At 46.6% G+C, this 12,329-nt stretch overlaps 1 protein-coding gene across 2 annotated transcripts in view; it reads left to right on the plus strand.

Annotated features, from left to right (window-relative positions):
• The first annotated feature begins 5,975 nt into the window (after positions 1 to 5,975).
• aida (axin interactor, dorsalization associated) overlaps positions 5,976 to 12,329 on the plus strand; it is a 45,768-nt gene continuing 39,414 nt past the window's right edge. For both annotated transcript variants that reach the window (XM_033020756.1, XM_033020757.1), the window contains exon 1: positions 5,976 to 6,230. In XM_033020756.1, coding sequence (XP_032876647.1) covers positions 6,124 to 6,230 — 107 coding nt within the window. In that variant the 5' untranslated portion in view covers positions 5,976 to 6,123. The remainder of the gene's footprint in view (positions 6,231 to 12,329) is intronic.

The following is a 12,329-nucleotide window of genomic DNA, read 5'->3' on the forward strand; positions in this document are numbered from 1 at the left end:
AGAGAGTTATGAATCTGTGGAATTCTAAATTATACTAAATTTGGTCCGTGAAGTGCCCCATAAAAGATTACCGCATTAGGGCTTGAACGTAATAGGTTAAGTCCTGCTGTGGGGTTCCACAAGGTTCCATCCTTGCCCCTCTGCCCTTCTGAAGGATGTCATTACAATAGCATCCTCGCCATCTTCAACAGTTCTCTGGCCACTGGCACTGTTCCTTCCTGCTTCAAGCACACTGTGGTCCAGCCCCTCCTGAAAAAACCTAACCTCGACTCCACCTTGCCAAGCAACTACAGACCTATTTCAAAACGCCTTTCCTTTCAAACGTAATATTAAGTCAACTTATGACTTACCTTCACCAAAATACTATCTTGGAAACTTTCCAATCAGGTTTCAGGGCCCTCAGGGCACAGAGTCTGCCTTGTTGAAGGTACATAATGACCTACTTCTCACCATTGACTCCGGCGACTGTGTAATCCTGCTCCTTCTCAACCTCAGCGCAGCTTTTGATACTGTCGACTACACCATCCTAATTGACCATCTCCAGTACGGGGTTGTTATTGATGGCACTGCCCTGAGATGGTTCATCTCCTACCTCAAAGGTAGGAGTTTCTCTACTAACATAGGCAAATCTTTCTCCTCCCCAGCTAGCCTTTGCTGCGGGGTTCCACAAGGTTCCATCCTTGCCCCATTCTCATCTCCCTGTATATGCTCCCCTTCGGCCAAGTCATTCAAAGGCACAGCATTTCCTTCCATTGCTATGCAGACAATACACAACTCTATCTCCCCCTGAAGCCCAACAACCGATCAAATCTACTTAACCTTATCCACTGCCTCGAGGATATAAAGTGTTGGATGGCCCAGAACTTCCTCCAACTAAACGAGAGTAAGTCTGAGGTCATCCTTCTCGGCCCCTCGGACTCAATCAAAACAATAGCAGGCAGCCTTGGAAGCCTTACCCCATTACTCAAACCTCACGTCAAAAACCTTGGCGTGATATTTGACTCAGCATTGAAATTTGACAAACAAGTCAATGCCGTGGTAAAAGCTAGCTTCTTCCAGCTTCGGGCGATAGCTAAAATAAAACAATTCCTCCATTTTGATGACTTCGAAAAGATCATCCACACATTTATCTCCTCCCGCCTCAATTACTGCAACTCCCTTTACACTGGCATCAGCCATTCTTCCCTGTCCCGCCTGCAACTGGTCCAAAATGCCGCAGCGAGACTCTTGACGGGCACCCGAAAAAGGGACCACATTACCCCGATTCTGGTCTCTCTGCACTGGCTCCCTGTGCGGTTCCGAATAAATTTCAAGATCCTTCTTTATGTTTACAAAGCCTTTAACAGGCTTGCCCCCACCTTCATCAAAAGTCTGCTTACCCACCACACCACCTCCAGGTCCCTCAGATCGGCCGACTTGGGGTTACTGAACATCTAGGCATAAGCTCAGGGGCGACCACACCTTTGCGGTTGCAGCTCCTAGACTGTGGAACAGCATCCCTCTTCCCATCAGAACTGTCCCCTCCATCGACTCTTAAGTCGAGACTTAAAACTCATCTTTACTCTCAAGCCTTTCTTGACGTCCTCTGAGGGAGGGCTATATGTATGTATTTATGTCTGTACTTAATCTATGAACCACTGTTGTATAACATATAATACAATACAATACCATTTATTTGTCATTTGAACATCACACGACGTTCAAACGAAATTTGGTTTCTGCAGTCATGCAAGAAAAGAACCAAGACACACACCAACACAATTTACACAAACATCCATCACAGTGAATCTCCTCCTCACTGTGATGGAAGGCGAAGTCTTGTCTCTCCCCTGCTCTCCATTCTTCTCCCGATGTCAAAGTCAAAGCCCCCGGCGGGCGCTAGCATCTCATATAACGTTAGTACCTCCACCAATGTAAAGCACTTTGTTCAACAAGAGTTGTTTTTTAAATGTGCTATAGAAATAAAAGTGACTTGACTTGAAAGACGTGCAGGTTGTAGGTTAATTGGAATTGGTAAAGATTGTAAATTGTCCCTAGTGTATAAGATAGTGTTAGAGTATGGGGATCACTGGTCGGCGCAGACTCGGTGGGCTGAGGGCCTGATACCGTTGCATCTCTAAGCTAAATGTATTCATACTCTTAGGTCACCCTTCTCTACAACGGTACTCTTTTTCACTTCAATAGAAGAATGGTGCCGTGAATGAAGCAATAAGCAAATATGGTATGGGCATTGCAGAAATTTTGTAGAGAATGAAGGGAACCAGGCCAGTACACCATGGTCGCTCTCCTGCACCAAGCCACAACATACCAAACAACCGCTCAGCGCCTGACAGGGCAGGAACACTACCTGCCTGCATGGTGACGTCGCCAGACACGCTACAAAGTTGTATCTCATTGGTGAATGAGCGAATACCACTTGGAGCCTTTGAGCTCTTATATGCGATTTTTACTTGTTTCCGTTTCATTGTAGGTGTGCATATTGCTGCCTCCCTTTCGGGGCAAAGAGGTAAAACACTTTAACTCCCCCTCCGATTCCCATACTGACTTTCTGTCCTGAGCCTCCTCCACTGTCAGAGTGAAGCCCAAGGCAAATTGGACGAACAGCACCTCATATTTCACTTGGGCAGCTTACAACCAGCGGTAAAATATTGATTTCTCTAAGCACAAGCAACCCTTGCCATGCCTCACTCTCCGTTCCTCCCCCACCCTAGTTCTCCGACTAGTTTCACTGTCGCAAGGTCTCACAAAGATAGGAGCAAAGAGGTTCTTCTGCAGTTGTATAGAGCCCTAGTGAGACCACACCTGGAGTATTGTGTGCAGTTTTGGTCCCCTAATTTGAGGAAGGACATTCTTGCTATTGAGGGAGTGCAGCGTAGGTTTACAAGATTAATTCCCGGGATGGCAGGACTGTCACATGCTGAGAGAATGGAGCGGCTGGGCTTGTACACTCTGGAGTTTAGAAGGATGAGAGGAGATCTCATTGAAACATAAGATTGTTAAGGGTTTGGACATGCTAGAGGCAGGAAACATGTTCCCGATGTTGGGGGAGTCCAGAACCAGGGGCCACAGTTTAAGAATAAGGAGTAAGCCATTTAACACGGAGACGAGGAAATACTTTTTCTCACAGAGAGTGGTGAGTCTGTGGAATTCTCTGCCTCAGAGGGCGGTGGAGGCAGGTTCTCTGAATGCTTTCAAGAGAGAGCTAGATAGGGCTCTTAAAAATAGCGGGGTCAGGGGATATGGGGAGAAGGCAGGAATGGGGTACTGATTGGGGATGATCAGCCATGATCACATTAAATGGCAGTGCTGGCTCAAAGGGCTGAATGGCCTACTCCTGCACCTATTGTCTATTGTCCTCCTGATTAATTTTACTGTTTGTATGCCTCATTGGGATCTTCCCGTCAGCCAACAATTAACCATTCTACAATTTCCCTGAACATGTCTGCTTTGATCTGTCGTTTTCACACAGTGACTCGAGCTGCGACCGCAGCTATTTACAATATATATTAATGATTTGGATGAAGGGATTACAAGTAACATTAGCAAATTTGCAGATGACACAAAGCTGGGTGGCAGTGTGAACTGTGAGGAGGATGCTATGAGAATGCAAGGTGACTTGGACAGGTTGGGTGAGTGGGCAAATGCATGGCAGATGCAGTTTAATGTGGATAAATGTGAGGGTATCCACTTTGGTAGCAAAAACAGGAAGGCAGATTATTATCTAAATTATGTCAAATTGGGAAAAGGGAAGTACAACGGGATCTTGGGGTCCTTGTTCATCAGTCAATGAAAGTAAGCATGCAGGCACAGCAGGCAGTGAAGAAAGCAAATGGCATAGATAGATGATAGATAGATATAATTTATTGCCACACAACCAGGGTTGGTGGAAATTTGGGTTGTCAGCAGCAGTACAATAATAAAGAACACACAATAAAACTGTAACACAAACATCCACCACAGCATTCATCACTGTGGTGGAAGGCACAAAAATTTGGCCAGTCCTCCTCCATTTCCCCCCCGTGTACAGGACCAGAGTCCAGTCAGTCCAGGATCGGCTCTTCCTCACCGGAGACCGCGGCTTTATATTGTTGTAGGCCGCTGGCCGGCGGTCGAGATTTAAAGTCCCCGCCGCGGCCAGAAGCACCGTAGACTGCAGGGCCAGCGGTCGAAGCTCCCCTCCAGGGGTGATGGTAAGTCCATGCCGCACCCGCGGTAGAAGTCGGCCGCGGGCCGGCAGTGATGGCTTCTTCTTCCCCCGGGTCCCCCACGAGGGATCCCGGGCTTAACAGCTGCGGCCCACCTGCAGTCCGTCTGGGCTTTTTTCTTTCGTTTTGTTACTTGTCATGTTTTAGTTAATTTTGTTTTATTAAGTTGTGTGTGTGTGTGGGAGAAACATGCTTTGGTCTCTTCCTTCGGGGGATGCGACTTTTTCTTCGGTCGTATTCCCCGTCCCCATCGGCGGCAGCAGCAGCGGCGGTGGCGGTGGAGACCCGACTCGGCCCTGGAGCTGTAGCGGCGGCAGCAGCAGTGGAGACCCGACTCGGCCCTGGAGCTGTAGCGGCGGCAGCAGCAGCGGCGGCAGCAGTGGAGACCCGACTCGGCCCCGAAGCTGTGGCGGAGGCAGCGACCGCCCGCGGAGTTTGAACCGTCGCCTCGGCGCAGAGGGAGAACGGGGAGGGAAGAGACAGAGACTTTAAGATTTTGCCTTCCACCACAGTGAGGAGGTGTTTGGTGAACTCACTGTGGTGGATGTTGGATTTGTGTTGATTGTGTGTTTTTGTCATTTTTTAAATTACATGTATGACTGCAGGGAAACAAAATTTCGTTCAGACCGAAAGGTCTGAATGACAATAAAACGAATCTAATCTAATCTGTAGACGCATCCTTGATGTTAGGCCACGGGGTAGGCGACCTGGAAAAAGTCGCCTCTCCATGGAGGAGGCGACTGAAGCGGTTTCCCCCTTACCCCCCCACACCACCCCCCACACAAAACACACAAAGAAACATTAAATACATACATGGCCTTCATAACCAGTGGAGTTGAGTATAGGAGCAAAGAAGTCCTTCTGCAGATGTAGAGGGCTCTAGTGAGACCACACCTGAAGTATTGTGTGCAGTTTTGGTCTCCAAATTTGTGGAAGGACATTCTTGCTATTGAGGGAGTGCAGCGTAGGTGCACAAGGTTAATTCCCGGGATGGCCGGACTGTCATATGCTGAGAGAATGGAGTGGCTGGGCTTGTATCAGCCATGATCACATTGAATGGCTCCTGCACCTATTGTCTATTATCCTTCCTCATATCTCTGGTCTCCCTCTCCCTACCCATTCCTTCTCTCCAGAGATGCTGCCTGTCCCGCTGAGTTACTCCAGCATTTTGTGTCTACCTTCAGTGTAAACCAAAGATACTAGTATATTTGGTGTAAACCAGCATCTGCAGTTCCTCCCTGCACACCTTATCAAAAGCCTTCTGAAAATCCACGTAAACCACATCCACTGACTCTCCTTTGTCTATAATTTTCTTACTTATTTATTTCATCAAAGAATCCCAGCACGTTCGTCAGGCAAGATCTCCCTTTCACAAAATGATGGTTGACTTCAGCCTATTTTATCGCGGTGAGCTAATGCCACACTGGGCTGGGCTGGGCTGGGCTGGGTTGTCAAGGCGCCATCGCAGCGTGCAGCGCTCTCATTGACCGCCTGTTGCGCTGGGGCGCGCGGCCGTCGGGCGGGCTCGCTCGCTCGCTGTTTGACTTGTTTACCGTTACCTCACCTCGGCGTTACGTCACGCGCATCCTCAACCTAGCTTGGAAGTGCGTGACGCGAACTTCAACCCAGGGAGGGGAGCAGTTAACTGACAGGCAAATGCACCAATCAGATGCTCATAAGGCCATCCGACGGGTCCGAACGACCAATCGGAATTATGCATTATGGCGAGGGCGGGGTAAGGGGGCTGTCAGGTTAGGTTGGTCTTGGATCGCCTGCTGTGCACAGCTCAGAAGGGTTTGGTCACTAGTTGGAGGCTGTGACTGGAGTCGGGATGTTACGCGTGGAATAGTTTATAAACCCGAGCCCAAATGTTAACCCGGTATCGCTTGGAACGATAATATACGAACATCATTTTAAAATGACTGATATTAATAAAACAATACAAAAATGGCACGCAAGTTTCAAAAAGGGTACAGACTTCGATTCCTGGGGGCAATTAGTGGAAGCTATCGACGAGTACCAAATGTGAGTTGCTACTAATCCTGTTCAATTAACCGTATGAACGATTATTGACCAACTTTTCTGAAAAGGAATTCTTGCAATGGAGGATTGAGTTGGAACTTTGGCAAAAATAAATAAATGCTGAACGTAATTCCAGTCTTTGGATTTGGAAGTGGCAGAGCCATGTTCACTTCATTCTGCATCCACACCCTCTTTTGTTGTGGGTGGAGAGAGCAGGATCTGTTGATGCTCGCTCAGTTTTCAACGAGAATAGTTGCATTTGAATGCTTGGAATAAAGTTGGCATATCTGCTTTGAAACGAATGCTTACACGTTTGTTCCTTGAAGATTGACGAGTATACCACATGAATTAAATCTATAAATGTATTTTTACAAGTTAAATGTGTATTTTAATTAGATCAATGCCCTGGCATTTGGAAAATGCAGCAACACCTGCGTTAGATCTATAGAATTGATCGACGACACCAACCCGATTTGTGGCTTTGGAATGTTTATGCAATGCAATATATGTTTTATAAATTGGTCTGTAAATGGTTGCCTCGCATGTTTTTTTTATCCTCTTATTAAATACGCTAATATGCCTCACGTGAGACACTTCATCACTTCCCAGACCCCCCCCCCCCCCCCATCCTCCTATTCCCCAAGAATTGATCTGTCCGATTCCTGCTGCTAATTTGGGGGATAGACACAAAAAGCTGGAATAACTCAGTGGGTCAGGCAGCAACTCTGGAGAAAAGGAATAGGTGACGTTTCAGGTCAAGACCCTTCTTCAGACTGAGAGTTAGTGGAAAGGGGACGAGAGATATAGAAGGTACTTAGCAACAAATGAATGGAAGATATGTAAAAAGCAACAATAATCAAGGAAATGTGGAGCCCACAATGGTCCATTGTTGGCTGTGGAATAGGTGATAACGAGTTATATAGACGGTGGAACTCAACAGGACGACAGTAACACTTGTACGAATAGGGTGGTGGAGGGACGGAGAGAGAGGGGATGCAAGGGTTACTTGAAGTTAGAGAAAAATCATTGTATACTGCTGGGTTGAAAGCTGCCCAAACAAAATATGAGGTACTGTTCTTCCAATTTGCGTTTTGGCCGCACTCTGACAATGGAGGAGATCCAGGACAGAAAGATCAGTATGGGAAGGGGAGTTAAAGTGTTTTGCAATTAGGAAACCACGTAGGCCGAGGCAGAGGGAGTGTTCGTTTTCAGCGAAATGCTTGCCGAGTCTGCGCTAGAGCTAGCTGAGGCCAAACCGAGAACATCGGATACAGTAGATGAGGTTGGAGGAGGTGCAAGTGAACCTCTGCATCACCTTAAAGGACTGTCGAGGTCCCTGGATATTGTTGGTTGAGGGAGGAAGTATAGGGACAGTTGTAAGGAGTTTGGATTGAAGTCTCTGATATTTTTTTTTTGATAGAGGGCGTCAGGCCTTTTCTGCATCCCATGCCACTCTGGTGCTGCACAAGTTGATATGTGGAACTTAGTGTTTGGACTATTGTTGGCAGGATAATGTATTGGAATTTTAAAACGTAATCGATGTGGACATGTGATCTTATGAGATATTTCAGGAGGATCTGTAAGTAGGTACAAAATTGAGATTGTGAGTTGAGTTCCAAATTTTAAAATCTGAATATGTACTGGGTAAATAATGTTGGACTTGATATGGATTTTTATTACATACAGCAAATTTATTAAATGATGGTGCAATCGTATGTATATAGGCTTCCATTTCAGCAGATGTGACAGGAACTATTTATTTAGTAGAAAAGGTTTACCTAATTTGGATTCAGAAAGTTCACATGTAAACATAGAACATAGAAAACATAGAAAATTGGTGCTGGAGTAGACCATTCGGCCCTTCGATCCAGAACCGCCATTCAATATGATCATGGCTGATCATCTAAAATCAGTACCCCGTTTCTGCTTTTCCCCCATATCCCTTGATTTCTTTAGCCCTAAGAGCTAAATCGAACTCTCTTGAAAACATCCAGTGAATTGGCCTCGACTGCCTTCTGTGGCATAGAATTCCACAGATTCACAACTCTCTGGGTGAAGAAGTTTGTCCTCACCTCAGTCCTAAATGGCCTACCCCTTATTCTTCAACTGTGACCGCTGGTTCTGGACTCCCCCAACATCGGGAACATTTTTCCTGCAACTAGCCTGTCCAATCATTTAAGAATTGTAAATGTTTCTATAAGATTCTCTCTCATCCTTCTAAATTTCAGTGAATACAAGCCCAGTCGACCCATTATTTCATCATATGTCAGTCCCGCCACCCTGGGAATTAACCTGGTGAACTATGCTGTACTCCCTCAATGGCAATAATGTCCTCAAATTAGGAGACTACAGTAGGACCTCCTTCCTCCTAAACTCAAATCCTCTCGCAATGAAGGCCAACATGCCATTAGCTTTCTTCGCTGCCTGCTGTACCTGCATGCTTACTTTCAGTGACTGATGTACAAGCACACACGGTTCCTAAGTGGATAACCTCACATTTATCCATATTATACTGCAACTGCCATGCATCTGCCCCTTCACCCAACCTATCCAAGTCACCGTGCGGCCTCAGAGCATCCTCATCGCAGCTCGCATTGCCACCCAGCTTTGTGTCATCCGCAAACTTGGAGATGCCACATTTAATTCCCTCGTCTAAATCGTTAATATATATTGTAAACAACTGGGGTCCCAGCACCGAGCCTTGCGGTCACTGCCTGCCATTCTGAAAAGGACCGTCAATTCCTACTCTTTGATTCCTGTCTGCCAACCAGTTCTCTATCCATGTCATACCCTACCCCTAATACCATGTACTCTAATTTCACACACTAATCTCTTGTGTGGACCTTGTCAAAGGCTTTTTTGAAAGTCCAGATACACCACATCCACTGGCTCTCCGTTATCCATTCTACTTGTTACATCCTCAAAAAATTCCAGAAGATTAGTCAAGCATGATTTCCCCTTCACAAATCCATGCTGACTTTGACCGATCCTGTCATTGCTTTCCAAATGCACTGCTATTCCATCTTTAACAATCGACTCAAGCATCTTCCCCACTACAGATGTATGGCTAACTGGTCTATAATTCCCCATTTTTTCTCTCCCTCCTTTCTTAAAATGTGTGGTTACATTGGCTACCCTCCAGTCCACAGGAACTGATCCAGAGTCGAGAGAACATTGGAAAATGATCACCAAATCATCCACGATTTCTAGGGCCACCTCCTTGAGTACTGTGGGATGTAGACCATCAGGCCCTGGGGATTTATCTGCCTTCAGTCCCAACAGGTTTCCTAACACCATCTCCTGACTAATGTGGATTCCCTTCAGTTCCTCCCTCCCACTCGATCCTCGGTCCCCTAGTATTTCTGATGGATTGTTTGTGTCTTCCTTAGTGAAGACAGAACCAAAGTACTCGTTTAACTGTTCAAAAGGGAACTGCAGATGCTGGAATATCGAAGGTACACAAAATTGCTGGGGAAACTCAGCGGGTGCAGCAGCATCTATGGAGCGAAGGAAATAGTTAACTGTTTAACTGTTTTGCCATTTCGTTGTTTCCCATTATAAATTCACCTGCCTTTGATTGTAAGGGGCTTACATTTGTCTTCACTAATCTTTTCCTTCTTACATATCTAAAGAAACTTTTAAAGTCAGTTTTTATATTCCCCACAAGCTTTCTTTCATGCTCTTTCCCCCCCCCCTCTTAATTAACCCCTTTGTCTTCCTCTGTTGAATTCTAAATTTCTCCCTGTCGTCCGGTTTGCTGCATCCTCTGGCCAATTTAACCTGGTCTTTTCCTTGGATTTAACACTATCCTTGCTTTCCCTCGTTACCCACGGTCCCCGTTTTATTTTTTTGCCGGACAGGGATGAACAATTTTTGGAATTCATCCATGCGATCTTTAAACCTTTGCCATTGCATCTCCACCGTCAACCCTTTAAGTATAATTTGCCCGTCTATCCCAGCCAATTCCCGTTTCATGTCTCCTTTCTTTAAGTTCAGGACCCTAGTCTCTGAATTAACCATGTCACTCTCCATCCTAATGCAGAAGTCCACCATATTATGGTCACTGTTGCCCAAAGGGCTTTGCACAATAAGTTCGATAACTAATCCTTCCTCATTACACAATACCCAGTCTAGGATGGCCTGTCCTCTAGTCGGTTCTTCTACATATTGGTTTAAAAAACCATCCCGTATACAGTAGCTGTTAATCTTGTGGCCAGTATCTTCGTAACATGTTTCCACTCTAAATTGGCTGGTCTAAAAGGTGTTTTCCTCAAAACAGGAAATGGGTGTGCAACTTCTTTTGCAGGAAGTGTTTGCAGTGGACTATTCCTGGAAATGTCCTCTTGAGAGATCCTCTACCACATCTTCCCCTTGATTGGATCCCAAAAGAGCAGGACTTAATAGTGAGCAAAAACAAATCGAGGGACCCAATGGGGCAGGCAGTATCTGTGGAGGGAAATGCACAATGTTTCTGGTCGAGACCTTCAGACTGATAGTACGGAGGAGGTCACTGGAAAAGAGAGGTAGGGAAGCGGAAAGACCTGGAAGTGCCAGGCATGTTCTGTACTTGAAGAGTGCTGGGTGTCTGGAACGCACTGCTGGTGGAGAAGGCAGATTCAGTAGTGGCATTTAGAGATTTTTATGAGAACATAAATATGTATGGAATTGAGGGATATGTCACACGCAGACAGGAAATTAGTTTAACTTGGCGCTGTAGCGTGATGATAATCCCGAAATGAAGACGAGGAGCCAGGTGTTTCGGGAGGTATTTTAATCGCTGTCCTGCTCTTGACCAGACGAGTCTGCAAGAGGGAGATTGCATCCAAAGATCCTATAGCGGAGCAAGATGGCCTACTCCTACGCAAAACACGTAGTACGGTCATGGGCAGATTCATGGGTGATTATAGGACCCATTTTAGCAACCAGCCTCCGCCATCTTGTTCTGCCATCTTGCTTCCGGCCAAAGATCGGATCTTTGCTTCCGCCTCCGCTCCCGTATCCTCGCTTTGGAATTTGACTTGGGCGGGGAGAGGGGGGTGCGCGGCCCGGGGCAGCGGGGAGGCCTGGAGCCTAGGCCGGGAGAAGGGGTGCGCGGCCCGGGGGAAGCGGGGAGACCTGGGGCCTAGGCGGGGAGAGGGGGTGCGCGGCCCGGGGCAGCGGGGAGAGAGGAGGGGAGTAGTGCAAGTGGGGTAGTGGTGGTGCAGGAGGGTTGGGTAGGGCCGGGGGAGGGAGAGAGCAAAGATCTTATAGCGGAGCTCCACTATAAGATCTTTGGGAGAGAGAGGTGGGGTAGGGGCCGGGGTGCAGAGAGCATGCGGAGAGATGTGGGGTTGTGGGCTACAGCATAGGAGGGGGGGAGACATTGTAGTGTGGGGGGAGGCGTGGGAGTGCCTGGGGGGGGGGGGGGGGAGAGTTGAGGGGTGGGATTATCAGCGGAGCTCCACTATAAGATCTTTGGGAGAGAAAGGTGGGGTAGGGGCCGGGGTGCAGAGAGCATGCGGAGAGATGTGGGGTTGTGGGCTACAGCATAGGAGGGGGGGGAGACATTGTAGTGTGGGGGGAGGCGTGGGAGTGCCTGGGGGGGGGGGAGAGTTGAGGGATGGGATAGGGCCTGGTGTGTGAAGTTGCGGGGAGGTTTACAATGTTTATTATTTAATGTCCCTTGTCTAGTCTGAAATAAAGTTCATCATTGGATATAAAAATCAGAAGAAATATGATTGTGTGTTATATGATTATATACATCTATATCACATTCATGTATGTGTGTTTATAAACATTTTATTCTTTAACAAGAATTAACAGAATTATGAACTAACAGAATTATGAAACTAACCCTATATCACGCACAAAAACTGTTCCCCCGCAACGTTGATTACCCTGGCAGTCAGGTCGGGTAGGTTCCGGTTACTACAAAATCAACTCAAACACAGCTTATGAGCCATTTAAAAAGAAATGATTTAAAAAACATTAAAAAGACAATTACCAGAGTCAAATTTTATTCTTGACAAGAATTAACAGAAGTATGAACTAACAGAATTATGAATCTAACCCTATATCACACACACAAACTGTTCCCCCGCAACGTTGATTACACTGCGAGAC

This window comes from Amblyraja radiata, chromosome 5 (assembly GCF_010909765.2).
Source record: "Amblyraja radiata isolate CabotCenter1 chromosome 5, sAmbRad1.1.pri, whole genome shotgun sequence".
NCBI lineage: Eukaryota > Metazoa > Chordata > Chondrichthyes > Rajiformes > Rajidae > Amblyraja > Amblyraja radiata.